At 39.1% G+C, this 24,941-nt stretch overlaps 1 protein-coding gene across 2 annotated transcripts in view; it reads right to left on the bottom strand.

Moving 5' to 3' along the window:
- The window catches only part of CCNJ (cyclin J), a 29,398-nt gene extending 6,107 nt beyond the window's left edge, over positions 1–23,291 (bottom strand). Inside the window, exons 1-5 of one of the 2 annotated variants that reach the window (XM_072626375.1) lie at positions 22,675–23,291; positions 21,458–21,566; positions 17,805–18,015; positions 9,429–9,728; positions 9,180–9,339 (exon numbers count right to left, since the gene is read on the bottom strand). In XM_072626375.1, the coding sequence (XP_072482476.1) occupies positions 9,180–9,339; positions 9,429–9,728; positions 17,805–18,015; positions 21,458–21,526 (740 nt within the window). In that variant the 5' untranslated portion in view covers positions 21,527–21,566; positions 22,675–23,291. Of the gene's footprint in view, positions 1–9,179; positions 9,340–9,428; positions 9,729–17,804; positions 18,016–21,457; positions 21,567–22,260; positions 22,643–22,674 lie in introns of those variants that run through there. The other variant, XM_072626369.1, reaches the window with a different exon arrangement.
- Positions 23,292–24,941: the final 1,650 nt, after the last annotated feature.

Genomic DNA, 24,941 nt, shown 5'->3' with positions numbered 1-24,941 from the left:
GGAAGGAAAAAGGAAAAATATAACTGAAAAAGAAAGGAGAAGGGGAATGGAATTTATGATTTCTCATCACTGGGTCACATAAAAAGAAGAAAGTATATTGATGAGTTAAGAAATGGGACTAATAGGAAACATATGAATTAAATTCTTATCTGAATCAAATAGAGGAGCACTGAACACACAGAGTATGGGGAAGTGAGTGATACAATAAACTCAACAAGCAATCAAAAAGAGTGGAATCAGAGAAGAAATAGTAACAAACAGCCTAAATTTCAGCTTCTAAGGGAATATTTTAAGGGGGAGTAAAAAATCAATGAAAAGAGTTTGGTCTAAAGGAAGAGAGGAGGGACAACAGAATGGAAGCAGACTGATTCTATTATACATTACTAGCGTTAATCATTCTCTTCTTTTATAATCTTCTTTGTAAAGAGGACGGGACTAGGGCAAAGGAGGAAAAGTATAACAGAATATAATGAAGAAAATATGCAATTAACAATCACAACTGTGCACAAAAATGGGATAAACTGACCCATGAGAGAGGACAGAATTATACCAGAAAGAAGAATAAAACATATCATTTGCAAGAAAGAAACTTGAGATATGTGTTCAGGAGCCAAAATGGCGGAGTAGAAAGATATACATATGCTAGCTCCAAACCTACAGACCATAAAATACCTGTAAAGAAGAACTCCCAACAAATTCTGGAGCAGCAGAAGCCACAGAACAACAGAGTGGAGGAGATTTCTGTTCCAGAGAGACCTGAAAAACTAACCCGAAAGGTCCGTCATGCACCAGATCCAGAGCAAAGCCCAGCCCTGCCTTGGCCACGTGGCACCGAGAGGAGCAGATCCAAGCAGGCTTCAGGGACAGAATCTCCAGCGGCCAAGCAGGTCCCTCTACCCACAGGAGCAAAGGTCAGTGAGAGTCTTTTTGGCTTGCCAAGAGGGGAGTGGGGTGTCCCCATAACTCAGGCCCCCTCGGGAGGCAGCAGCAGAGGTGGCAGCGCACAGGGGCTCTCAAAGCAGGCAGGAGCTCCCATCCATTGTTGAAGGTCTCCACATAAACCCCCTGAGGGAACTGAGCCCAGTGAGGCAGCCCTGCCCCACCTGAGCACCTGAACTTAATCTCACACTGAATAGCAGTGTGAGATTAGCACTCCACCAAAAGCCCTGAGGCTGGAAAGCAGCATTTGAATCTCAGACCCCAATTGCTGGCTGGGCTGATCTAGAGGCAAGGTGGGTGTGGAAAGGACACTAGGAAGTCAAGTAACTGGCTGGGAAAATGCCCAGAAAAGGGGGAAAAAAAATAAGACCATAGAAGGTTACTTTCTTGGTGAACAGATATCTCCTCCCATCCTTTCTGATGAGGAAGAAGAATGCTTACCATCAGGGAAAGACAAAGAAATCAAAGCTTCTGTATCCCAAACATCCAAAATAAATATTCCATGGGTTCAGGCCATGGAAGAGCTCAAAAAGGATTTTGAAAATCAAGTTAGAGAGGTGGAGGAAAAACTGGGAAGAGAAATGAGAGATGCAAGAAAAGACCCCCAAAAATGCTGAAGAAAATAACATCTTGAAAAATAGGCTAACTCAATTGGCAAAAGAGGTTCAAAAAGCCAACGAGGAGAAGAATGCTTTCAAAAGCAGAATTAGCCAAATGGAAAAGGAGGTTCAAAAGCTCACTCAAGAAAACAGTTCCTTCAAAAACAGAATGGAACAGATGGAGGCTAATGACTTTATGAGAAACCAAGAAATCACAAAACAAAACCAAAAGAATGAAAAAAATGGAAGATAATGTGAAATATCTCACTGGAAAAACAAATGACCTGGAAAATAGATCCAGGAGAGATAATTTAAAAATTATGGGCCTACCTGAAAGCCATGATCAAAAAAAGAGCCTAGACATCATCTTTCATGAAATTATCAAGGAAAACTGCCCTGAGATTCTAGAACCAGAGGGCAAAATAAATATTGAAAGAATCCACCGATCACCAACTGAAAGAGATCCAAAAAGAGAAACTCCTAGGAACATTGTGGCCAAATTTCAGAGTTCCCAGGTCAAGGAGAAAATATTTTATTTTATTTTATTTATTTATTTAACTTTTAACATACATTTTCACAAAATTTTGGGTTCCAAATTTTCTCCCCTTGTGTCCCCTCCCCCCACCCCAAAACCCCGAGCATTTTAATTGCCCCTATCACCAATCTGCTCTCTCTTCTATCATCCCTCTCTGCCCTTGTCTCCAACTTCTCTTTTGTCCTGTAGGGCCAGATAACTTTCTATACCCCTTTACCTGTATTTCTTATTTCCTAGTGGCAAGAACGTTACTCGACAGTTGTTCCTAAAACTTTGAGTTCCAACTTCTTTACCTCCCTCCCTCCCCACCCCTTCCCTTTGGAAGGCAAGCAATTCAATATAGGCCAAATCTGTGTAGTTTTGCAAATGACTTCCATAATAGTTGTGTTGTATAAGATTAACTATATTTCCCTCCAACCTATCCTATCCCCCATTACTTCTATTCTCTTTTGATCCTGTCCCTCCCCATGAGTGTCAACCTCATATTGCTCCCTCCTCCCCATGCCCTCCCTTCCATCATCCCACCCACCCTGCTTATCCCCCACTTTCCTGTATTGTAAGACAGGTTTTCATACCAAAATGAGTGTGCATTTTATTCCTTCCTTTAGTCGAATGTGATGAGAGTAAACTTCATGTTTTTCTCTCACCTCCCCTCTTTATCCCTCCACTAGTAAGTCTTTTGCTTGCCTCTTTTATGAGAGATAATTTACCCCATTCCATTTCTCCCTTTCTCCTCCCAATATGTTTCTCTCTCACTGCTTGATTTCAGTTTTTTAAGATATGATCCCATCCTCTTCAATTCACTCTGTGCATTCTGTCTCTATGTGTGTGTGCGTGTGCGTGTGCATGTGTGTGTGCATGTGCGTGTGCATGTGTGTGTGTGTGTAATCCCACTCAGTACCCAGATACTGAAAAGTTTCAAGAGTTACAAATATTGTCTTTCCATGTAGGAATGTAAACAGTTCAACTTTAGTAAGTCCCTTATGACTTCTCTTTGCTGTTCACCTTTTCATGCTTCTCTTCATTCTTGTGTTTGAAAGTTAAATTTTCTTTTCAGCTCTGGTCTTTTCATCTAGAATGCTTGAAAGTCCTTGATTTCATTGAAAGACCAATTTTTCCCCTGAAGTATTATACTCAGTTTTGCTGGGTAGGTGATCCTTGGTTTTAGTCCTAGTTCCTTTGACTTCTGGAATATCCTATTCCATGCCCTTCGATCCCTTAATGTAGAAGCTGCTAGATCTTGTGTTATCCTGATTGTATTTCCACAATACTTGAAAATTGTTTCTTTCAAGCTGCTTGCAATATTTTCTCCTTGGCCTGGGAATTCTGGAATTTGGCCTTAAGGAGAAAATATTGCAAGCAGCTAGAAAGAAACAAATACAATCAGGATAACACAAGATCTAGCAGCTTCTACATTAAGGGATCGAAGGGCATGGAATAGGATATTCCAGAAATCAAAGGAACTAGGACTAAAACCAAGGATCACCTACCCAGCAAAACTGAGTATAATACTTCTGGGGAAAAATTGGTCTTTCAATGAAATAGAGGACTTTCAAGCATTCTTAATGAAAAGGCCAGAGCTGAAAAGAAAATTTGACTTTCAAACACAAGAGTGAAGAGAAGCATTAAAAGGTAAACAGCAAAGAGAAGTCATAAGGGACTTCACTAAAGTTGAACTGTTTACATTCCTACATGGAAAGAGTAACTCTTGAAACTTTTCAGTATCTGGGTAGTTTGTGGGATTACACACACACACACACACACACACACACACACACACACACACACACACACACACACACACACACACACACACACACACACACACACACACACACCACAGAGTGAATTGAATAGGATGGGATCATATCTTAAAAAAATGAAATTAAGCGGTGAGAGAGAAATACATTGGGAGGAGAAAGGGAGAAATGGAATGGGGCAAATTATCTCTCACAAAAGAGGCAGGCAAAAGACTTTTTAGTGGAGGGGAAAAAGAGGGGAGGTGAGAGAAAAACATGAAGTTTACTCTCATCACATTCGACTAAAGGAAGGAATAAAATGCACACTCACTTTGGTATGAAAACCTATCTTACAATACAGGAAAGTGGGGGAGAAGGGGATAAGCAGGGTGGGGGGGATAATGGAAGGGAGGGCAATGGGAGGAGGGAGCAATTTGAGGTCAACACTCATGGGGAGGGACAGGATCAAAAGAGAGAACAGAAGCAACGGGGGGCAGGATAGGATGGAGGGTAATATAGTCAGTCTTACACAACATGACTATTATGGAAGTCATCTGCAAAACTACACCGACAGGGCCTATATTGAATTGCTTGCCTTCCCAAAGGGAATGGGTGAGGAGGGAGGGATGAAGAGAAGTTGGAACTCAAAGTATTAGGAACAACTGTTGAGTACTGTTCTTGCTACTAGGAAATAAGAAATACAGGTAAAGGGGTATAGAAAGTTATCTGGCCCTACAGGACAAAAGAGAAGATGGGGACAAGGGAAGGGAGGGATGATAGAAGAGAGGGCAGATTGGTGATAGGGGCAATCAGAATGCTCGGTGGTTTGGGGTGGGGGGAGGGGACAAATGGGGAGAAAATTTGGAACCCAAAATTTTGTGAAAATGAATGTTAAAAGTTAAATAAATAAATTATTTAAAAAAAAAGAAACTTGAAAGAAAGATTCATATAGAATGAAGGGCTAGAAGAATAGTATGCTTGAGATGAATTCAAGAAAGCAAGAGTAGCAATCACCTATCTTACAACAATGAAAAAAGACAAAAAAGGAAAACTAGATTGTCCTCAAAGGCACCACAAACAATGAAATCATATCAATAGTTAGCATACAGTCACTAAATGGCACAGTATCAAAATACTTAAAGGAAAAATTAAATTAGTTTCAAGAAGAAATAATAAAATTATACTAAGCTGGGGTCTTCAATATTACTCTTATTAGACCCAGACAAATCTAAAAAAAAAAAAAAAGAAAAAACAAGAGAGACCTTAAGGACTTGAATATCTAATGATTATTGAAAGGCAACACCATCAAGGAATATACATATACACACACACACACACACACATGTGTGTGTGTGTGAGTATGGATGTATACATATATGTGCTTGTGTATATATATATATATATATATATATATACATATAGAGATATCTATATCTACACACACACACACACACACACACACACACACACACCCCTCAGTTGTACATGACACCTTTACAAAAATGTGACTGTATTCTAAATGGGAGAGTAAACAGTTTAATCTTTAAGAGTTGATGAGTCAAAGAACAAATCACAGAAACAATGTCAAAGAAAATTACAGTAACGAGAAACATGTCAAAACTTTGAGGCATAAAATGATGAAAAATCTGTACCTGAACATTTTCATCAACAAAAGAGATAAAGAATAGATGAACTGGTATTATAACTGAAAAAAAAAACAAAACTCCAATTAAATCAAAAAGAGATGAACAAATGGAAAGAAAAAGATAAACACCGATTCCATAAATAAGATTAGGAGCCTGTTTTTTTTCTGAAGACTACTTTCAAAAATGTAAATAATGCACAACAAAAGAAACTGTTTTGTCCAATACACCAATCAAACTGATAACTTAGATGAAATGAATGTTTATGAAGCTATGAAATACTCAGATAAAGAGGAGAAATACAGGATTTGAACAAAACGATTTCCCCTAAAACACAAATGGAACAACCTATAAGTTTAGTACTGAGAGGGAGGAGTGGTGGTAAAGACAGACAGAATTACATGGATTTAAAAGCGAATTCTATCAAATGCTGTAAGAACAATTAACTACAATTTAATATAAGCTATCGGAAAAAAAGAGGAAAAGAAGGGATCCTACTAAATTCTTTCTGATACAAATATAGGTCGTGACACTTAAACCAGGGAGAGAAAGAGGAGAAAGAAAACTAGAGACCAATATCCCTAATGAATACTGACACAAAAATATTAAATGAAATATTAGCCAAGTGTTATAGCAATAAATTAAAAAGACTTTATACTATGACCATGTTAGATTTATACTAGAAGTACAGAGCTGCTTTAACTATATAAGAAAACCATAAGTATAATAAGACCATATTGATGACAAAAGAAATTTTAAAAAATATCATAGGAATAAATGACTATTTCCTTGGTTTCTCTAAAAGCAAGACCTACCATATATAATGGAAAAACTCTAAAAGTCTTTCAATTAAGATCAAGGGTCAATCAAGCATGACCATTGTCACTGCTATTATTTGGCATAGTCCTAGAAAAGCTAGGTAAAGCAAGAAGAAAAAGAAACAGGGAAAATAGGCAAAGATGAAACACAATATCACTTTTTACAGATGATATGATGGCTTATGTAGAGAATCCCAGAAATGCAACTAAAAATTAATTGAAAAAACTTCAGTAAAGTAGCAGGATATAATAAAAAAAAAAAAATCACAAAATCATCACCTTTCCTGTATATTACCAACAAAGCCCAACAGGAAGAAATAAAGAAATTCTATTCAAAATACCTGCAGAATGTACAAAATATTTAGAAGTCTACCAAGTAAGATCAAATACAACTAGAAAATACTCTTTCTAGAAATAGGAACCTAAATAATTGAAGAAATATTCATTGTTCATGGATCGGCTATAATGTAATAAAAATGACAATTCTACCTATATTAATTTGTATTTTTAATTTAGTATTCAGTTCCACACTAAGGAAACTACTAAAGAATTACCTGATATCAAGCTAAAAAAAAACTCAACAAAATTCATCTTTCAGGAACAAGAGTTAATGATAGGGAGGCAAGGAGGGGGATGGGAAGAAAGAGAATCTAGTATTTCCTATCTGAAACTACTACAAAGTAGTAATGATCAAAACTATTTTGTAGTGGTTCATGAAATAGGAAAGGTAATCAGTGAAACAAATTAGGACCATAAGATTCAGAAGGCAATAGTGTTGGATAAACCAAAGAAACCCAACTATTAAAGTAAGGACTCACTATTCAATGAAAACTGCTCAGGCAAATGGAAAAGCAGCTGGCAAAAATTAAATTTAGACCAACATCTCATACAATGTACCAAAATAAGCTCCAAATGGATATATGGTCTAGATGCATTTATGTGGATGGCAAAGTATATAGTTCAGCAGCAGTTCATGCTCTTGATTGCCTTTTTTTGGGTGGTAAGGTAAGCTTTCATCTTCTTGTCCTTTGAAAGTCTTGCAAATCAATCTTTCAATGGCTTCACAATTTTATTATCTCCAGTAAATACTGACTGTCTACATGGTCAATCTAATCTGACTTGTTTTCCAACCTTTGTTCTGTTTAATACTATTTCTACCTCCTCTAGAAGCACGCTAGAAAATGTGATGTTAAAATCTAAGTTCCACTCAGCCTTCTCTATAAGAGTTTAACTAACAAATTTACATTCTAAACTCGTGAAATGCTTAGCTGTAATCTCTTTCAGCTTGACAAATTAATGAAATATTTGATATACATTGGTTAGGTTTCTGTATGAGTTCTTGGGGGTCTGTGTCGATGTCTCTGTCCATCTATATATCTCATTCTTCATCATCAAGAACTTGTTCAAATAGGAAACAATTGGGTTGTTTTAATCGTAGAGCATTATCTTTCCAATTTTCATTTTTTTCACCTAGCTTTTTATTAATTTTTATCTATGTTTTTCTGTTTGTACAGAAACAGTCATTCTATTTGGGCTAAAGAATAAATTAACCATACAATGGATATAGTTAAATAACAGTTCATGTTCAGAGACACGGGAATGTTTGTGAACTACAAACTCAATAAGCTGAAAACTCTAGACAAAAGTATAATACCACTGACGACAGTTGGTATTCCCACTGTCCTCTTCCCTATTCAGGCCACTTCTGGAATATAATGTTTAATTCTGGGTGTCACCTTCTTAAAAAAAAATTGACAAATCAGAAAGCATCCAAAAAGGCAACAAAATGGAGTAAAGACTCAAATGTCATACCATATGAGGACCAGTTTAAAAACCTGGGTACATTTAGGCTGCACAGGACTCAGAAAAGACCTGAATGAAGTCTTATGTAATTTGTAGAGATATCATAAGAAAGCAGGATTAGGACATAGTTGGCTCCTATCTAGAGGACAGAACTATGACAAAATTTAAAAAACTACAGGGATGCAAACATCATATTAAAGCAAAAATGTCCTTACAATTACCTTAATCCAAAATGAAATGGACTAAATTTTGTCACATGTTTAAACAGATGTCCATTTATAGAGGATATTCTTAAAGGGATTCATTCAATTGAACAGGATGTTGAACTAATTAGGGGTGGGGAACCTATATGGCCTCAACGCTACAGGTTCCCTACTCCTAGACTAGATTACCTCTAAGGTCATGTCTAACTCCAGTATTTTACACTTCTAATTGCTGCTCATATCAAAGTCACTGTATTGTTATATAAGTGATAAGGTTTAGAGCAGTTTCATAACTGACCTGATTCCCCAGCTTTGATCCAAAAAGGAGAATTCCTCTACTTTTTGCCTTTCAGAAGCTGTCTTCCCTATGTCTTAACCCTGGGGAATGTCAGACTGCCATCACACGTAAACATATAATTACCGGAAGTTATTGTAAAATTTTTCAAAAAGTCCCTAGGAATCCTAAGTTGCTACTACCATTGTACTTATGGTATGGCAGGCCCTGCCCCTCCAAAAGATCTTGGGGAACAAGAGAGAAAAATATCTCCCCAATGCAGCAGAGATATGGAAAAAAACAAGGATGTAAAGCCTGGCCCCTATCAATCACTCACCTATTATTCAGATCATGCTAACAAGACTATTATTTGAGTCTCTGGCTGATGTTAGGCCTGGATCCCTCTCTTACAATTTTATGTCCTTAATGGAACCTAGCTGCTGCCAGGGGCAAGATTTTTCCAAAGTCCTTCATGAAAATCCACTTGTAATCCACTTCATAACTTGAACTGGTTACTTCTAAAGCAACTTATACATTAGGAAAAATATTAGAAAATGTTGTGATTTAAAATACTATCTAAATCAAGGGATTACAAATATAACTGTAAACACAAATGAGAGGCTTACATCAATAATCGTTCAATGCACTGCACCAGGAAATCCCAAGAGTATGCAGTCAGGCGATGTAGTCTAGTAGGCCATGTTGGGGAAAGACGAAGAATAATTCTTGACGAAGCCACACAAGCAGCAGCTACTAGAGAAGGTGCATAATTTAGAAAGGCATAATCTGTGAAGACATCAAGAACAAATTTAAGTTAACAGAAAATAAACACTGACCAACTAACAAGTCTTTCTTTACTAGAAACAGAAGCATACCTTGCAGTGATACTTCCAAAAAATAATCAGCATACTTTGCCATGTACAACTTGGTTTTTTCCAGACAAACCATTGGCCAGCCATCATGCAGGTCTGTTTCATGGACTGCTTCAGAAAGATAATACTCAATAAAATGGGCAGCTGTTGGAAGGCAGAGGTTCCACTGAAATGTTTCTAACAGCAATAGTTCCATGTGTAGTAAATTTTGTTTTGTTAATATTAGATTCATGTTAGTCATACAGCCAAGGCTGTTCAGTTGCTCTAGTTTGGGCACACTATCTTCCTTTTCTTCAAATTTACCTTGGAGAACAAAAACACAAAAGAAAATGATTAAGCAGCAGGAAATTTTAGCCAGTCAAATATTATTCATCTGCCATCAAAATGTGACACAGTTGATCCAAAGAAAATATTCCTTCCAAATAGTTTATCTGTCAGATTTATGGAGAATATCTAAAAAATATACAGAACAGAGTAAATTGACAAGAATACAAGTCACTCCCCAATTGATAAATGGCTAAAGGATATGAACAGGCAATTTTCAGAGGAAGAAATTAAAGCTATCTATAGTCATATAAAAAAATGCTCTAAATCACTATTGATTAGAGAGATGTAAATCAAAACAACTCTGAAGTATCACATCACACCTATCAGATTGGCTAACATGACAAAAGAGAAAAATGATAAGTACTGGAGAAGATATGGGAGAGTTGGAACACTGATTCTTTGTTGGTGGATCTGTGAGCTGATCCAACCAATCTGGAGAGCAATTTGGAACTATGCCTAAAGGGCTATAAAAATATGCACACCCTTTGACCCAGCAATACTGCTTCAAGGGCTGTATCCCCAAGAGATCATAAAAATTGGAAAGGGTCCCACAGTACAAAAATATTTATAGCAGCACTCACTCTTCGTGGTGGCCAAAAACTGGAAATCAAGGGGATGCCCAATAACTGGGGAATGGCTGAATAAATTATGGTATATGAATGTAATGGAATACTACTGGGCTATAAGAAATGATGAACAGGAAGACTTCAGAGAGGCCTGGAAGGACTTATATGATCTGATGTTGAGCAAAAGGAGCAGAACCAGGAGAACTTTGTGCACAGCAATGACCACAGGGTGTGACAGTTTTTTCTGGTAGACTTGGAACTTCATTGCAATGCAAGGACTTTAAAAAAATTCCCAATGGTCTTTTAAGGCAAAATGCCTTCCACATCCAGAGAAAGAACTATGGAATTTAATCGCAGAATGTAGCAGATCATTTTTTTTGTGTGTGTATTATGTTTTGGTTTGTTATATGATTTCTCCCATTCCTTTTAGTTCTCCTGCACAGCATGACTATGGTGAAAATGTATTTAATAGGAATGTATGTGTAGAACCTATATAAAATTGTATGTTGTCTCGGGGAGGGAGGAAGAAAGTAGGAGAGAGGGAGGGGGAAAAATCTGAGTTATATGGTAGTAATTGTAGAACACTGAAAATAAATAAAAGTAATTTTAAAAAATGTGCATACCCTTTGACCCAGCAATATCACTTCTAGGGTTATACCCCAAAGATATCATAAAAATGGGGAAAAGAACCCATATATACAAAAATATTTATAGCACCTCTTTTTATGGTGGCCAGGAACTGGAAATTGAGGGGATGCCCATTAATCAGGGCATGGTGGAACAAGTTGTGGTATATGAATGTAATGGAATACTATTATGCTATAAGAAATAACGAACAGGCGGACCTCAGAAAAATCTGGAATGACTTCTATGAACTGATGCTGAGTGAAGTGAGCAGAACCAGGAGAACACTGTACACAGTAACAGCCACAGTGTGAGATGACTTAGTCCTTCTTAGCAATGCAAGGACCTAAACAATTCCAAAAGACTCATGATGGAAAACGTCATCCATATCCAGAGAAAGAAATATGGAGTCTAAATGCAGAGCAAAGCAGACTACTTTTTTTATTTTGTTTTTTCTTTCCCATGGTTTCTCCCATTTGATATAATTCTTCTATGCAACATGACTAATGTGAAAGTGTGTTTAACAGGAATGCATGTGTAGAACCCATATCAGACTGCATGCCATCTTGGGGAAGGAGGGGAGATGAAGAGGGAGAAAATTTAAAACTTATGGAAGTAAATGTTGACAACTAAAAATAAACTAATAAAAAAAAATCCCTTCCTCCTAAAGTATATAAAACATAGAATTATCCTTTTTTTCCTACTGATGCTACAGATTAAATTATATAATTAATCATTTTCTTACGGGAATTCAAAACTATGAAATATTGGTTGGTTGTTGTCCTTTGTTCTTAAAGAGGACCAAAATGACATCACCATGATAAAGTGAAATTTCAACGTGTCTGACTGGGGCTGATCATATCAATACGAGCTCGGAATGCTCTCCCACAGGTTAGGCACAGATATTCTGAGTGGATATTTAGAGTGGATACTCCAAATCTATGCATCTTACTTTGTGCTATCTCAATTCTGCATTGCTCACAAGCACAGCACCCTTTCTGATGTGGGCATGCCATGCTGAGTGGTCCTATGCCAGTGTCTCCCATGTTATGAAATGTAGTAAACATTAGGATGTATACTCCAATGCTTGATGAAAACAGAGCTAACCATGTCAAAGAAAAACAAATTATCTTACCAGCTAAATCTCAGTTTAAGATCCAAAATAACAGGCTAATGGGCCAACCTTTTTTAAAGAACAACAAAAAAAAATGTCCACTTCTACTTCTTTCTCCCCTGAAGCAGGATGTCATTTTGTGCTTTTATCTAAACTTCAAAAGTACTTCAAATTTTTTAAAAAGTAACCTTCCACAGTCAGAGAAAGAACTATGGAATTCATTAGCAGAACGTAGCAGATCATGTTTGTGTTTGTGTGTGTGTGTGTGTGTGTTATGCTTTGATTTGTTATATGATTTCTTCCATTTATTTTAGTTCGTCTACATAGCATGACTATAGTGAAAACGTATTCAATAGCAAAGTCTATGTAGATCCTACATAGAACTGTATGCCGTCTTGGGGAGAGAGGGGAGTGGTAGGGGGTAAAAATCTAAGTTTCATGGTAGTGATTGTAGAACATTAAAAAACATAAATAAAATAAGAAGTAAGCACTTCATCAATAGATTGAAAATCTTGTACATCACAACTACTCAAACAGATCTGAAGAAATTGGATTCTGCTCCCTCTCCCCACTCTGAAAAAAACAGAGATAAAGAATGTTTGAAGTGGAAGGGAATTCAGGTACTATTCTGTCCAACTCTCTCCTTTCAGAGATTATTAAAAAAAAAAAAAAAAAAGACAGACCCAGAGATGTCAAGTAATTTTCCTAAAACATGGGTTCTTAACCTTTTGCAGGATCCCAGAACTCTTTGGCAATCCAGAGAAGCCTACAGACCCTTTATCAGAATTATGTTTTAAGTGCATAAATAAAACATATAGGATGAGGAAGGAAAGTCATTAGTTATCAAATTTAAAAAAAGTCAAGTGATCCTCTGAAACCTGTCTACAAACCCCTATATTAAGAACCTCTAGCTAAAGTTATCTATAATTCGTTAAAAGTGGAATTCGTACTAAGATCCAGGTTTTCTCACCTCTAGGTTCAATATACCTTCTACTACACCAATCACTCTCTTGCTCCTTTAGTAGGTAAATTAAAATAATATTCAAAAGACAAAAACGACAATTTCGCAGAACCAACGAAGTCTCAGAGGTCCTAACCTCCTCTTGAGAAAAAAATAGTTTAGATCCACATGGAAAGATTAACATTTTCCTGACTCTCCTAAGTCTTCATCATTCAACAATCACTCTTCTCTAGGAGACAGTTACACTTTCTACTTCAGCTTCCAATCATTCAGGTATTATCTTTATATAACCATAAAATTTGGGGAACAACCTCAAGAACTTATCTGGTCCAACGTACTAACTACATCCCAGTAAGATCATTATCCCCATTTTAGGGATGAAGCAACTGATCCAACTTGCTCAAGATGTTCTCGTAAGTGGTAGAAGAGGAACTTGTCCTCCTGTTTCACTGAACCAGGTCTTTTATCTCTTGATGAAGTACCTTCACTACCACAAAATGTAACTTTTTGTCCATGTAAAAAAACTAAGAGTGTAACAACACTAGCTTCAGTAGCTCCTCCGCGTCTGTTGCAATAGTGCACCCCATGCACATTTACAAACATTTCCCCCTGCATCAGCTCACTTCCATGTTAATAAGTTAGCTGATGAAATCTGGCTGCATCAACCTGTCATGGACTTATTTCAGATAAAATTCGTATATATTGTTGCTGGTAGGAAATTTGTTTATAATCCAGAATTTTCAGTTTATAAATAGTCAAACTGAAGTTTAAAAAACTCTAAGCATGCTAATCTTTCAACATCTATTTCTGTCCAGGGAGCTGCTGTAAAATAGCCTTCTCCTGTAAGAATTATTCCAAATTATTACAATGTGAAGATACAAGAGATTAATTTATTGTCTGACACTGACAAAACAAAATTCTTCAGAATGAGTAATGAATTAGAAATGTAAACCAAAACTTTGCCTTCCCAATTACAAAGAGGCAATAATACTTGCCATGTACTTCAAAGGACAGTTGTACACATTAATTAATGAGAGGTTTGTGTTTGAAGCTACTTAGAAGAAATATATTCATTATTACCAGACAGTGCCAACTGAAATTCTGGTACTTCACTGCTTAATTGAAAGAGCAAGAATACTTTATATTATCCTCATTGAAATTTTGACCACCTAAACAAATGACAAGTGTTACAGATGAAGCAGAGGAGGTAAGCATTTGGCCCAAGGTCCCAAAAGCTGGGTATCACTGAGAACAGAAGCTGGATAGCTGATCTTTCCAATCCCACATCTGGACTTGTAGATCAAAGCACAGCAACTCTTGTGTACAAGACTATTACCTGAGTAGGCAAGGGCTTGTTATGAAACCGGCATTAATAAGCATTTATAGGAACTTTGTATTTACCAAGTAGTTATTAAATAAGTGAACATTTCTTATTTTACTGACTTTAGAAAGGCAGTATATCTTTAAGTAACCACATTTGGGATTTTTGTTTTGTTTCAGATGAAAATTTTGGAGTTTTTTTTTCATTTAGAGTTGGTGATATAGTACAGATACCAAAGCGCTTCAACACTCCAACTAGTTTAAAAAAGTACATGTGGAAAAAAAATCAAAACTCTGGGCCAAGAATTAGCATTGTATTTCCTTGAGGTTCCACATCAGGTGCAATGTTACTGAATAACAAAGTTAAGTATAAAAAGGAAGGTAATAGTTTGCAAGGCTAATCGGCTTTGAAAGAGATTTCCTTCTCTGATCATAAAACCTAACAGAACAGAGGGGCACCTACACACGAATATCCTTGAAAAGGCCATTCTTGACTTTTGGCTTCATCTAGACTCTGAGGGAACACTAAAATGGTATATTAATACGAACAGAAGAAATTTGGGAGGAGAGAAAAGAAACAGAAGAGCCAATCATTAAATGTTTTTTGCCAAAAAAACAAAACTATTTCACTTTTCTGCATAACTCAAGTGCCTGCCATGATAGAGAAAGTTATATATGGTATCATTTTACCTACACTGAGGTTTACTTGTGAACTTAGGAGACTAGGTCCATGCTAGATTAAACAAGGATTGGCTATGTTCTATTATAAATCAAAAGGGAGATGACTGAATCTAGAATTACTTAGAACTATCCTAGAATGGATCAGAACTCATGAGGATTAAATGCTAGGCAAATGTTATATGGCTATCCAAACTAGAAAGTCAGAAATCAAACATAATAAGCATTTGTTAATGATCTACATGCCAGGTACAGGGGACACAAAGATGAGACAAAAAATTCCCTCAAAGACCTGACAATAAGAGGATGAGGAAAGACTCACAGAATTGATGCACAAATGAAGGCACCCCTCTTCTAGCTGGCACATTCTATGCCTACAGGTTCCAGGTCTTCCCACCAACTGTCTCTAGCCAGATTATTCCTCCAGGTGATGCTGTACTTCAGCAGCCCGTCACTGTGTTACGTCCTAGATTGCCTTCTGCAGACTCAGGGGAGAGCCAAATGGAACACCAAGTCTCTACATTATCTTCTACTACAACAGTTATTAACATGGGGTCCATGAATGCCCAAGATCCATCAAGAGACTTCAGAAGATCCTTGAACTTGTTTGGGAAAAATATTTTGATAACATTTCTGTCAATAGAACTGATTTCCTAATTCTATGGATTTTATTGTATTTGTTTAAAAAATGATTATGGTTCATGAGCTTCAGAGTGCCACAAGAATCCATGACACAAAACATACACAAAATAGATAAGTGAATCTCTATCCTAGGCTGCATCCTAAGACTGGAAGCTTCTATTTCACACGTACTTTCTAAGAGCATGGACGGGGATGAGGTAGGGAGAGTATAGTTCTTTATTAATTAACAGGCCAACATTTAGGACTTTAAATGCAGAATGGCTGGTGCCTCTGCATTTATTACCCTAAGACACCCACAAGGGTAATGAGACGCCAGGCATGGACAAACAGTGGTTTCCCAAGGCTATCATTTCAAGGTCTGTCATCTCCCTTTTTCCTGTCCTGTCCCCAGCCAAGGAAGGGGTGCCAAGATTATATGAGGGAAGGGAAGGGACCTTGGCACATGGGCAGCACTAATCCTATTTCAATGTGGTAATAACAATTTACATTTTCTTAGCACTTTAAGGTTTATGATGATGTCCTACCAGACTAACAACAAAACTATCCTATTCTGCAAACAATTAATGTGCGTAATCTGAGAAGTGCAACTTCAATAATTTGTAAAATATCAACCCACAAAGGGTTAACAACCCACAAAGCCACCAGACTAGCTGAAGTTTGTAGAAAAGCAAGCAGTAGCTTTGGACATCAAAATAAAAGGTTTATCTTAAAGAATGGTCTGTCTCTGTAAAACAATCATTTTAATTCTGCCTAGGTTGCCAAAAAACCTAGGGCCAGCCCTGGGACTTGTAAAAAAAAAAAAAAAAATTGCCTTCCCTTCCCACAAATGTATATACCTGAAATGATCTCTTTCACATACAGATGTCTAAGTTAAGTAATTACAACTTATTGGAAGATTAATTGTTAGCAGATAAAAAAGAGCTTTTCCTTTGGCTCCTCTGGGAGACATAAAGGCTCTGGGAACAACCGATGAAAGGTGTCTAGGTGAGTGACAACAGGCAGTTTTGTGGATGGGATGGGAAAATGGAAAAAGAGTTTAATCCAACAGAAGCTATTGCTTTCATGAGTATCCCAGCCTGAATGAAACAGCAGAGAAGACTGGATTCCAGAAGAGACACAGATGGAGCTCTCAGGTGGCTACCGTAGAGGAAATCAAGAAAAGGACCAGGAAAATAATAAACATGGAATAAGAAAGACCAGAGTCTAAACGGGCTAAACAGAGGATCTGGGTGGCCACACAGAAGTGCCTAGGCTGGTTTCAGGGCAGATTTTGCCTCAAACTTTAGGAGGTAACAAGGTAGCAGAGACTCTATTAGAAATGGAAATTCAATCACAGTGACTAGAAAGTAAGGCCCAAGTCTTAAGATGAACAATAATGGACTTCATGCAAAAAAGTAATGACAATGTTGTTATAAGGCCCACACCCCTACTTATTCTCACCACCCATATTTAAGGAGTTCTGGTAGCACTAAAAATGCTGGGCCTGAGATTATGTTGTTGTCATCACACTTCCTAAGAGGAGAACAAAAGCAGCAGAGCATGAAGGCTCCAAAATCTCAGGCCCCCAAAGAAGGTGAGCTCTTCCTCGTGTGCTGGTGGTAACAAAAGGCACCACAACTACACTCTGCCATGATGGCAATGAGAATGTGGATAGTAGGCTTCAATACAGGCTTTCAACCCAAACTTCTAAAACAGAGAGGCCACAGAATTAACTCAAACTTTCCTTGTCCTGACATGTCTTTTGGTGTGAGTGCTGACAAGCATTGAAATAGCTCAGGGATAGGCATCAAGACAGAAGTATAGTTACATATCCAATAGTATGTATTATCTATTGGTAATAAAGAATTGATAAGGCATCCACCTACCACATAACTATGCAATGCTGAGGCTAAAGGTAGACTTGAGCACCTGCATGTTTAATAGTCTACAGAGATACAACTACAGACACATGAGTCCCTCTCTAAAAGATTCTTGATAGTAGTGGTCCACAACAAGATTCTGTAATACTCATCCAAATTAATCTTCTTACAAAACAAATTTGAAGGGACATTTTCTAGGTCCTCTCTGTTTAAATCGACAACACATCAAAGTTGGTCTTTATACCAATAGTAAGCTATTTCCACTTTTGTCAGAGAGTACAAACTTACTTGCTAGAAGCAAACAGGAAAGTGCAACTAAATGTAGCTGCTGGATGGAGATGTCATATCGATCCATAAAGAGGTCAAGCAAATAGACAGCGAGATGTCGTGCTGCGGGGCAAAGAGTGAATCGATTGCTAACAATAGCAATCAGGTCTGCAAAATACCGCCTGAGATTTAGTTGAGGAGACTGGCCTTTATAGGTGGGCAACTTCAGCTCCTACGAGAAAAGCAAGAACATCTAGCATTAAACAAATTCCAGATAATGAACCATGTCAGCCAATGCAAATATTTTATACCAATTTGATTTTAAAAGATTAAATGACATACTATTTGTTGTTACTTGTAGTAACTGAGACACTGAGTAAAAAACAGAAGGAAACTGAGAACATTTAACAAATGGCCTAAGGATAAAATTTAATTTTAAAAATTATTCTTTTCTAATTCTTTAGTGTCCCCTTGCTACCTTTGTTGTGACCTTATAAGTACCTTGGCAGTACAGGCATTTCAAATTCAAAGTGATGAGAAGGATGCTCTGGAAAATTTTCTCATGGAAACTTATCCAAATAAAAGATCTCTCATGCTTTATGAAAAGGCTACATTTGTAAGAGGATTTTTTTTTAATGAAGATGATTCTTATTTTCTTCCTCATTGCCATCATAAAATCATAGACATCTCCATAGGGAAAAAAAAATCTCAGAAGAGACAAAACACTTTCAGGTAGAAAGGAATCACAAGTACACTCATCTGAAGTCACTGTTCTGTAAAAAACACAAGTTTCGGTAAAATAATGTTTAAGGAACAGTAAGTTCCATAGCAACCCTATTATAAATGTGCAACCAGTCAAAAGATGCTACATCAAGATTATAATATATTAAAACCATTATACAAAATGACACTGGCTAAGGCAACATTCGGTTGAGTACCTACCTGTTGATGATAGCCAGTTACATCATAAGTTGGCCACTATAATAATTATGTCTTCTAGAAGTCTATTTCACATTAAGTCTTTTCCCTCTTTTTATCTATTTGTTATTAGATGAATAGATGCATAGACAAAAGTTTTCTTAACTCATATGGATAATATCTGGCTTCTTGGAAAATGAACAATTCTCCCAAGAAGAGAGGTCACTTGCCTAAGTACTTGTAGCTCCTAGACCTTGCTCCTGCTGTTTGAGCATTTATAAAGGTGTGATACAACTACAGTGTAATATAACATACTCCAAGTATCTAGCACCATCTATCAAATTAAGACACTCTTGCCTAAAAGCATGCTGAGTATGTACTTTCAGGTTTTGCAAAGTGAATAAGTTTCTCCTTTTTACTAATTCTCTAAAATCTAAAGATTACATTTATTTAAGGAAGATTTGTGTCAATAACCCAATACTCTAGTATTATGACTAGAAAAACAGTAATGCAAAGGATTTTAACACTTTATCAGAAACATATTAAGACTGTGTATTAAAAAAAAAAGGAAACACACAGGCTATGTCAGACAATCTTCAGATCAATTCAAAATAAGGGATACAAAAAACTATTACTTCAAGTTTGCAAGCTTCTCCTCTCCTACTACTCAGTAATAAAATTCTTCCTCAATTCTCCGAAGAATCCAAGTTCCAGGCAAGACTTGATCACATCAGCACCCTCCATCCCATTTATCAATTCCCTTAAGACAATCCCAAACTTCATTTTCCTCAAGTGCTTTAATTATTTGAACAAGATTAAAGTGCAAGCAGGTGATATCCTTAGGCATGGGAATAGCTGGTGAATCTTGTCAACTAAGAATTTTCCTAAACTTATCACCAAGAAGCTGGAATACTCCTTTTTCATTTTCTCTAAAAATTACTATTTACTTAGAAGTCCCTAAAAAGTCTTCACTATCCTTCTAAGAACCTAGAATAAGGGCTAATAAAAGAAGTGGGAAGGGTAGAAAAGTACCCAACTGTCACACAGTTTTAATTTTAAGTAATTTATATCCATACAACCTATTCACTGGGAAAGGAAATTTGATAAAGTAAGCCAATTTCTTGGAACTCTCTCAGAAGTTTTTAACTTAAATTTAGTGTAAAAAATATTTAAGCACCTGCTATGTACAAGATGCTCAGGATACAAAGATAAAAATAAAATCAATACACTGAAAATCTATACAAATAAACAGAAAATTGCAAAAATATCCTTAAAATATTTAATATGATTATACATGTATAATGTATATCAGATTGCTTGCTTTCTTGGGAACAGAGGTAGGGAGGGAGAGGAAAAAATTTGGAACTCAAAATCTTATTAAGTGAATATTGGAAACTATCTTTACATGTAACTGGAAAAACATAAAATACTATGAAGTGGGGGAAAAAATATCTTGATTGAGTTGTATTCCAAGAAAAATCTATCAAAGTTTATATGAAATAAGGAAACTTGCATTCACTGGCACTCATCCTCATTTTGCACAGAGTGGGAGCAATATTGTTCTGAAGGGAAAAAAACTAAAAATGAAACTTGCATAAAAAAAAGTATTCCATAAAAATTTTGTCAGTTTTCAAAGTGAAGCTCTATTCACAACTTTCCTGAGGCATAGAATAGGTATTACTACAACATAGTTCTTACAGGATTTATAGAGCTAAAATATTCACTAGGCAGATCTCTATTCCTCGATTGATAAAGACGTTCAATTAACAAGCAGTTTCTTCAGAAATCTTAAATCTGCTAATAAACTACTCAGTTGAGATAAATGAATAGAGCAACTTGATACTTTCAAACCAAGGACAACTGATCCTATATTCTAAATCAAAACTAAGCTTCACAGTTTACACAGCTCATTCTTCTGAGAAATTACATTCTTCCTAAGTTCAAGATCCTTTATACAGAGGATTCAACTGTAGCGTTTTCCCTTGTTCCTTCATTTAAGTAATAACCCATACCTAAAATCAAGTGGGATTTAAAAGTATTTAGATCAGAAACCTTTAATAGTTATGGAGAAAATGGGACTCATTGGAGGCATACGGACTTTAGACTGAAAAACAAACAAAAAATCTACCTCTGGCTACACCAGTAAATACATATTGTTGAACAGATTATAACAATAACTATACCAGATCTACTTTTATACTTCCTGCAATACATCTATGGATTCAGAATTCAATTGTTAGCAGAATTCTCAGGACCCGAATGAAGTGTCTGCCCCTTCGACCCTTTAAGGCTGGCTTTATAATGGTATTCAGTCTCCAAGGAGCAAAGTAAGAACAATGTAAGTTGTTAAGGAATTCTTTTAGGTACTAAAGCCTCCAAAATTGTACCTAACTAAAAAAAGAGAAAGGGAATTAACTGGCTAATATTCAAGGAGAAATTTAAGAAGTCTTCCCTGCCCACATCCCCAAAAGTTAATTTAATTATTCTTTCCACATTTAACCCATTTTAACCCATCTAGAAACTAACAGGGCAAGAAGGGTCTTGCCATTTTTCCTTATGGACATGCTTTTGTATTTCTGAGATACAGTCCAGGAAACGGGTTAAGGAGCTCACCAGAGAACTAGGCAAACTCAGCCATTTCCCCTTTCCTGTTCTAGGCTACAATGAGTTGAGATCTGGGACTCTCGGTTCTCAGGAATGGGCAGATTTCCTGTGATTTGGGCCACCTGAAGAGATAGAAAAGCATTCAGGATTACCTTGTATCTGAGTGCCTGATGGATATCAGCAGCCAGCTGTCCCTTCCACCACTGCCCCTCCAGCTCCATGGGATGGGATGGGAAACTTGGCCAGGTCCACAGCTTCAGTCTACATACATGTATATGTAGAAGGACAACTTACTGAGGGGTACACTGGCATGCAGTTAATCTCCCACCCTGCAAATCTGCTCAAAAATCCAGATCACCTGTTCCCCCAAAGCTTGAAGACCCGAGAAACCTGGTCAACCCAACGTTTATGAAGCACATGCAAGGTCCTGGGCTGGGTCTGAGGAGTCGAGGACAAATCAGCCCCTGGCCCTGAGACGGTTACAGTCCTGGAGGTGGGGTGGGAGGTAGAGGGCTAACAACCAGGGTTTTAGGAAAGGCTTCCTAGCCGAGGGCGGTGGAGTTCAGCCTTCGGAAGCCAAGGACTTTAGGAGCTGGAAGGGAGGAAAGTTGGTGTAGGCGGCTTGAACAAAGGCACAAAAAGTGGGAGCTGGGATGCTGGGCTGGACTGGGCAAGCAGGACCAGGGCCAGGGCCAGGGCCAGGAGCTGGGGGCAGCTTTAGACCTGGGAGCTCGGGGACCCTCAGAACCTCCAGACCGAGGACGAGGACGGACCTGCCGGTACCAAGGGCAGCGGCCCCCCGCCCCCCCAATCAGAAAACTCGGATCTGTCTGGGCAGAGACAGCAGGTGCTCCTAGGGGCTGAGTCTGCCCCTCCCTGCACGGGGCTTCCGCTCCACCGGGAAGACACCTGCCCATCCAGGTACAAAACCCACCTCCCAGCCCTCGGCACGCACCTGCGGGGCGCCGATGCTTTCCCTGCCCTCATGGGGCTTACACTCTCTCGGGACGGGCACCCCCGCCGCCCACGGATTCTTGGTCCTCCGCTACGAGCCGGGCACCAACTGGGCGCCCAGGAGCCAAAGTCCGGAGCAAAACCGCCCCTGCCCTCACTGGGCTTCCGTTCCACCGGGGAACCCGCGCTGGCCCAGCTAAGCGGGACGTGCACGCGCGCCCCCTCCCCTCCCCCACACGGCTCTCCAGGGAGCCGGACGGACAGACCGCCGGAGCCGGCGGGCGGGCAGCAGCTGGGCGCGGCTCCCAGTCTGGAGCCGGCAAGCCCGAGCCGGACAAAGGGCCCGCCCGCCGGGGCCTCCGCCCTCCAGCCGACGGCTCCGGCACCTAGCCCGCCCCTTCCTCCGATCACTCACCCAGAATCCCTGCGCTCAGTGCTCGGCTCATCCTGTGCGGGCGCCCCCGGCCCCCAGGCTCAGCTTCAGCCCCGGGACAAGCCTCCCTCGCCTCTCATTGTTAAAGGGCCGGGGAAGCGACCGTGTGTACAAAGCCAGCACTGGGGCACATGCCGCAGCCGCCTCCGCCAATCCCGTGTCGCCTTACAGCGGGGTCGCCCGGGCCCGTCCAATCAAGAGCCGCAGCCTGGAGATCCAGGTACTCCGCTCCGAGCGTCTACTTGGTAACTCAGAGAGCGCTTTAAGTAGTAGGCATGCGCAGTTGGGCTGCACGAGCTGGGCCGGGGCGGGGCACGCCGCCGCCGCCGCCTCCCGGGCCGACTTTTTGACTGGGTCCAGGAGGGCGGGGCGTTAGGAAGGTGGGGCGGGGAGGGGCGGGGCGAGGCGTAAGTAGGCGGGGCGGGCTAGCACTGGGGAGGGTGGTTTGGCTCCACCCATAACCCAGCCGGCAGGACTGTCTGCTCCTTTGCCGTCTCACGCTTCTGTGTGCACGCGCGATTCCATGAACGTTTTACACACGTAGATTTATAGGAACAAAAATATAAAATAAAGAGTGACGTTAAACACATGTGAAAAATCCAAATGAAAGCTGTTCCCTTCTAAGGAGTCACCTCAGGAGCATGCACGTACCCTTGTTCAGTTTAACACTAATTAAACATCTAATGTTACCAGTGGAAACAATAAAGTGAGAAATAAAGGATCGATTGTGAGCAAACTGCCGTGCTGGGGACAAGAGGAGACTTGGAGATGCACGGGTAAGGGCTGCAGGAAGTAAAAACAGCTGGGAGCACAGCAGAGCTCTAAGCATCCTTTTAGCTGGAAGGCTCAGGAAAAGCCCCCTCAGGGAGAGGAGCCAAGCTGAGCCTTGAAGGACTGCCAGCAGAAACCACAGGACGGGTATTTATATAATGTTTCAGAGTTTCATTTTGAGTTCCAAATTCCCTGCCTTCCTTTAGCCCCTCCCCCAGCCACTAAGGAAGCAAGCACTCTGATATGTTACAGGTGTGAAGGAATCCAAGCATGGCTTTATGGTCTCCAAAGGGCTTACACTTGATTCTCAAGGCAGTTCTTCCAGGTAAGTATGTCCATTTTACAGATGAGGAAATTGAAGTGGCTTGCCCATGGTAGCCATAGTACTACTACTACTACTGTCAGATACAGCATTCAAACTGATGTATCTCCTAACTCCAAGGTCACTGACCTTAGATAAAGGGGTGCATCCTAACCATGAGAGAAGACAGCCTGAATGAATGAAATAAGGCAGGAGAGAGCCTCTTGAGTTATCTGACCATCATATTAAGGAGCCTGAAGGCCAGTAAAGAGAAATAAAGCTGGAAACACAGGTTGGAACTAGATCATAGAAAGCCTGAAATGCCAGCCCAAGAGTTTGTATTTCATCTTGGACATATTTTGAGTAAGGGAGAGATATAACCAGCCTTAGAAAATAATTTTGGTAGATTGGGGAGGGAAGAGACCGAAAACAGGAACATCAGTTAAAACTGAGACTGTTGCAGCTGAGAGCCTGAGCCACAATGAGACAGGAAAACGTGAGGAAGAGACAGAGGTGAGATGTGGCAATAGAACTGACAGGACTGATGTGATGCGATCACCTGTGATGGGGGAGTTGCAGTCAAAGATAACTGTTCTGTGTTTTACACGTGGATGTTTGGGAAGATGGTAGTGCCATCCACAGAAACAAGGCAGCATGAGGTAGTGTGTGGAGGCTGATAAAAGAAAGTCCCCTTATTTCTAATGATTCTTCTGTTGCTCAAAGTATTTTTAGAACACCTCTAGGAATTTCCACTTATGGCACGTTCTTAGAATCAAGGATTTAGGACAAGTCCTTAAGGGCCATGGGTACAACCTCCTCCTTTTACAGATGAACACACTAAGAGAGGCAAAATGATTTTCTCAAGGTCACAGAAGTGGTAAACAGAAAAGCTGGGGATTGAATCTAGGTCCTGTAACTGTAAACACTACTTTCCATTTCATCACACTGTATTCTTCTGGATCTCTGTGGTGGCAAAACATCATCTCTGATGATAGTTCCAAGTTATGAAAATAACCCAGAGTTATTTGGGGCCAACTGTGATAAGTAAACTGAGTGATCAGGTTGAGTAATATCATTTTTGGTCCACAGATAAGGTATGACTTTAAGTTGACAAGCCATCCCATGTAACCTGTAAACTCTATAAAAACATTTCCCCAAAATGAATTCTGGAAATGTT

This window comes from Notamacropus eugenii, chromosome 1, assembly GCF_028372415.1.
Source record: "Notamacropus eugenii isolate mMacEug1 chromosome 1, mMacEug1.pri_v2, whole genome shotgun sequence".
Lineage (NCBI taxonomy): Eukaryota > Metazoa > Chordata > Mammalia > Diprotodontia > Macropodidae > Notamacropus > Notamacropus eugenii.
Note: the sequence above shows the minus strand (reverse complement) of the source record. Positions and strands in the feature narration are given on the sequence as shown.